The sequence below is a fragment of the Ursus maritimus genome, unplaced genomic scaffold, assembly GCF_017311325.1.
Source record: "Ursus maritimus isolate PB19 unplaced genomic scaffold, ASM1731132v1 scaffold_19, whole genome shotgun sequence".
Lineage (NCBI taxonomy): Eukaryota > Metazoa > Chordata > Mammalia > Carnivora > Ursidae > Ursus > Ursus maritimus.
In genome coordinates, this window is record NW_024424341.1 from 35,845,254 (window position 1) to 35,849,769 (window position 4,516).

Sequence of the window (4,516 nt, forward strand, 5' to 3'; positions counted from 1 at the left end):
TGATGGTTTCATGGGTGTATTCTTATCCCCAAACTCACTGAGTCGAGTACACTAAATAAGTACAGCTCCTTTACATGGCACTCATGCCTCAATAAAGTGGTTTTAAGAAATAATAAAATAAATACAATGAAAACCAAAAAAGGGATTACCTTTTAGCCAGACAGTATGTCTACCTAAGGTCTGGGCAGGAGGCTGCCCTGTGTGAAAAGGAGAGATGAACGAGGATGCGCAAGGACTCGGACTCCGTAAGACCCAACGCGATGCTGCACCTGCCAAGAGGAATGAAGGACCGCCTGCTACGTGAGGCTCACTGTGTGAGGCCACATCCTCATACCATCCAGAATCACTTCAGCGACTTTTGGTAGAAACAAAACAAGCAAAATTGCATGAACGGAAGGTGGCAGATCCAGTAACTGAAGGCTCTTTCTAGAACCTTCTCTTTCTAGAACCCTTTCTGCACTCTATCGAGTGGTAGCACGGAACCGCACAAGGTCATCTTATCGGGGTAGTTTGGCTTTCTATTTTTTCTTTTTCACCACTTTTATATTCCGGGAGGAAGGAGTCCATGGGAAGGGGCAGGTAAGTGGAGGAGGCACGTTCCTGGAGTGGGTTGAGGAGTCCAGGGCCCAGCCCCACACAGGAGGCAGGACACCCGGTGTGGTGGCTGAAAGGCCCGGAGTCACGCAGATGCAGGTACTTACGGACACCCGGAGGGTAAGACGCAGGTGACAATAGTCTCTATTGTCCCAGCAAAACAGAAGATAAAGTCATCCTCGGAGACGGAAGGGATGAAACACGGGGTTTGGAAAGACCGGGGAGGTTTGGACCATCCACGAAAGGCCGGGCGCTGGCTCCTGGCCGGCACTGTGGCAGGTGGCCGCTCCTCCGCAGCGGAACCCCGCTACTCGGGAGGACAGCGGAGCAGGTGAAGGGCCGCTGAGACCAGCGTCGGGTCACGACGGTGCCGGGGAAAGACGAGTTTCAGGTTCTCCGAGCGCCGGCGGTGCCCGCTGCTTCTCTGCTCACAGGACACACGCAGCATCTCACTGCCCGGCAGCCACCCGTGCGCATGGGCGCATCCCTGAGTGCAGGGCTGGCGAGGGAGGGGCGCGGAGACAGCCCAGCAGGACCTAAAGAGCCAGTAGGAAAGTATCACGTTAGCGCCCATAAAACTGCACCGTCCTGAAAGGGGTGAAGGGAATTACTTCAGTTACACAATTAATCTGGAAAGATCTTTAAAAAAAAATACTAAGGTTTAAAACAAGGGTTGTTCAAAACCGAAATTTTAAAGGTTAATTGCTAGTGCCTTACACATAATTCAATAGTTTTGCTAATGGACCAATATTCAGTTAAGTTCTGTGGTCAACCTTACAAAGTAAGTGTATCAGCCATGAGTATAAATCAGGAAAATTTTTGTGTAAAGCAGATGTTTAAAAGATCTTGGTCTCCACACAGAAAAAGTATGCTTTCTGGTTAAGAGAGAAAAAAAAAAAGCCTCCACTAAACAGTGTCAAGAACTTTTTTAAAGATTTTATTTATTAATTTGAGAGAGAGCATGGAGGGGAAGGGCAAAGGATGAGGGAGAAGCAGGCTCCCCGCTGGGCAGGGAGCCCACCCTAGGGCTCCAGCCCAGGTCCCAGGATCGTGACCTGAGCCAAAGGCAGATGCTTAACAGACTAAGCCACCCAGGTGCCCCAGGAACTTTTCTATCAGGATAAAAAGGACTCGAGAATGCTGACAGAAACACACACACACTAAAACCAAGCAAACCTGTAGGTCCTAGTGCTAATTTGTGTTCTGTGTTGCTCACAGCCCTAAACCAGATCTGGCTACAAACCCAGGGTGTGCGGATCCAGACTCCTATGCAGAGTATGGGAGCCCCAGTGACTGGGGCAAGAAGCAAGAAGGCCTGAAATCCCACCCAGCCTTGGCTACTCATGAGCTAAATCATCCTGGCGCTTTATGTAAACGCTTTATAAAATACAAAGTATGATACCGATTTCAAGCGCTATTACTTTACCAACTGCTTTGGGTTAAATTGCCCCCCCACCAAAAAAAGACATGTTGACATCCTAACCCCTAGTACCTCAGAATGGAACTTATTTGGAAACAGGGTCTCTGCAGATATGGAAAGTTAAGGGGAGGTCATACTGGAGTAGGGTGGGTCCCAAATCCAATATGACTGGTGACCTTACAGGGAGAGAGACACACAGGGAGAAGGCCACGTGAAGACGGAGGCAGAGAGGGGCGGGATGCGACTACAAGCTAAGGAACACCAAGATTTGCCAGCAGCCCCCAGAAGCTAGGAGAAAGGCACAGAACAGATCGCCCTCACGGCCCTCAGAAGGAACCAACCCTGCCGGCACCTTGACTTCAGACTCCTGGTCTCCAGAGCTCTGGGAATATAAATGTCTCGTTTGAAGACACCCAGTTTGTGGCACTTTGTCACCATGGCCCCAGGACACAAATGCCAATGTCAGTATATACAGAGGAAAATTCTCAAGCAATGGTCCGATCGAAAATACATTCATACTTGAAGACCGAGTCAACAGTATTCTAGGCAATGTCCATAGATCCTTCTAAAGCTACTGGTTCTCAACTGAGGGTGAGCCCCCCACTCCCCAGAGGCCCTGGAGACACTGGGCAGTCTCTGGAGATATTTTTTGGGTGTCACATTGAGGTGAGGGGGATGCCACTGACATCTAGTGGGTAGAAGTCAGGAAGTCCCTCAGCATCCTACAATGTGTGGGGCACACTGCACCCCCCACAACCTGAGCTCCCAATTCAGCAGCAGTCCCCTCCTTAAACACCCAAATCCAGTCTCTGAACCCTGCCGCTGACCTCCCCTTGACCAAACCAGAAAGCTTCCCCGCTCAACACCGTGGAACATCCTGTTGGATGAAAGAAGCCGGGCGCTTGGGAGGGCTTACTGTCGCATTCCACTTACACGAAGTAAAAACACAGCAACACAAACGATTGTGTTAAAACTGAGGACACCGGTCACCCTTGTGGGTGGGTTGGGGGGGGTGACAGGAAAGGGGCTGAGGGGCTTCCTGGAGGCTGGCCGTGTTTCTTGAGCTGGGGCTAGTTAACACGTGCGGACTTTATGAAAAGACGCTTAGGATTTCTACACCATCCAGAACTTATACTTAAATCAAAAACCACCACCTGCCCCTCTGAGCCAGCACCTCCTCCGCTCGACCGTCTGGGGAGAAGGAGAAACACCGGGTCAGGGTTGTGACCAGGCCTGCAGCTGGGCAGCGGGGCGCATGGTGGGAAGGCCTCTCACCACGGGGCCTCCGTTTCCCCTCCAGTAACCCGACTCCCTTCCCCCGACTCGGGGTTTGCGGGGCTCCGTTGGAGGACAGGTGGTGGCACAGGCCTGGGCCTGGCACCTCACAGGAGCCCAATAAGTGCTTCCCAGCGGGCCAGACAAAACCAGCGCGTCCTTTAACGACAGCCTAGGAAAGGACCAAGACCACTGCCCGCTCCAGCGGGTGCCACTGGGGCTGGTTCCCCTTTTCTCCCTCAGTGAGGGGCGGGGCTGGGGCGGGACCCTCAGGGGGCGGGGCCGGGCAGGGCGAGAGGGGAGGGGCGGGGCCTCGCTCGGAACGGAAACGCGAGTGCGCAGGCCCTTCCTGTGCGTGCCGCGAACTACGACTCCCACAACGCCCCGCGGTCCCGCGGCTGGTCTCGGTCGTCGCGAGAGGAGGCCGCTGGGGGCGGTGCGTGTGCGCGGACAAACGGAAGTGTAGGTGACGGTTCAGACTTCGCCGCCAAGCTGGGAACCGGGGAGATGGCCGAGACTGACCCCAAGACCGTGCAGGATCTCACCTCGGTGGTAAGGGACGCCTGCTGGGCCCGAGGCCGTGGGACCCCCCGGACCGAGGCGCCCTGTCGGCGGCGGCGAAGCGCCGAGTCTCCGGAGGCCGGGTTTCCAGCGGCTCCGCGGGCGGAGGCCCCCAGGCCCAGCCTGCACCCCCCAGCCTTACTCGCCTGACCTGAGCCACAGCCCCCACCCTGCGGGCCCCCCGCTCCCGCACCCCCAGCGCTTTCCGCACCCCTCACACCCCGAGGCCTCAGCGAAAGACCTAGCAAACTGTGATTCGCGGCGGCCGCGACGGGAAGGGGTCTTGCCAGCCAGTCGGTGTCATGGGGCGGGCAGGGGAACCGAAACCCGGGGGCGGGTTGGGGGGAACAGCCCCTGCTAAAGGCCGCAGAGCTGCCCAGAAGCCCGGGAGGAATGGGACCAGGGCCCCCGTCCCGACTCCAACCAGGTGTCCCAGGGTGAGCGCGAGGTGGTCTGTCTTCCTGTTTCTCAGGTGCAGACACTCCTGCAACAGATGCAAGATAAATTTCAGACCATGTCCGACCAGATCATTGGAAGAAATATCCTTTGTATGTGTGGTCAGCCTCTGTGGGCCCTTGGCTTCTGTGGTCCGGGTAGCGGTGTTGATAAATGTGTGGTTTGCAGGCCAGCTGCAGACATTTACCACTTTTTTTTTTTTTTTTTTTT

The 4,516-nt window shown here is 55.0% G+C and overlaps 1 protein-coding gene across 2 annotated transcripts in view; it reads left to right on the forward strand.

The window, feature by feature from the left end:
* The first annotated feature begins 3,684 nt into the window (after positions 1–3,684).
* The window catches only part of HSBP1 (heat shock factor binding protein 1), a 3,154-nt gene continuing 2,322 nt past the window's right edge, over positions 3,685–4,516 (forward strand). Inside the window, exons 1-2 of one of the 2 annotated variants that reach the window (XM_040633655.1) lie at positions 3,685–3,841; positions 4,323–4,389. In XM_040633655.1, the coding sequence (XP_040489589.1) occupies positions 3,797–3,841; positions 4,323–4,389 (112 nt within the window). In that variant the 5' untranslated portion in view covers positions 3,685–3,796. The remainder of the gene's footprint in view (positions 3,842–4,322; positions 4,390–4,516) is intronic. The other variant, XM_040633654.1, reaches the window with a different exon arrangement.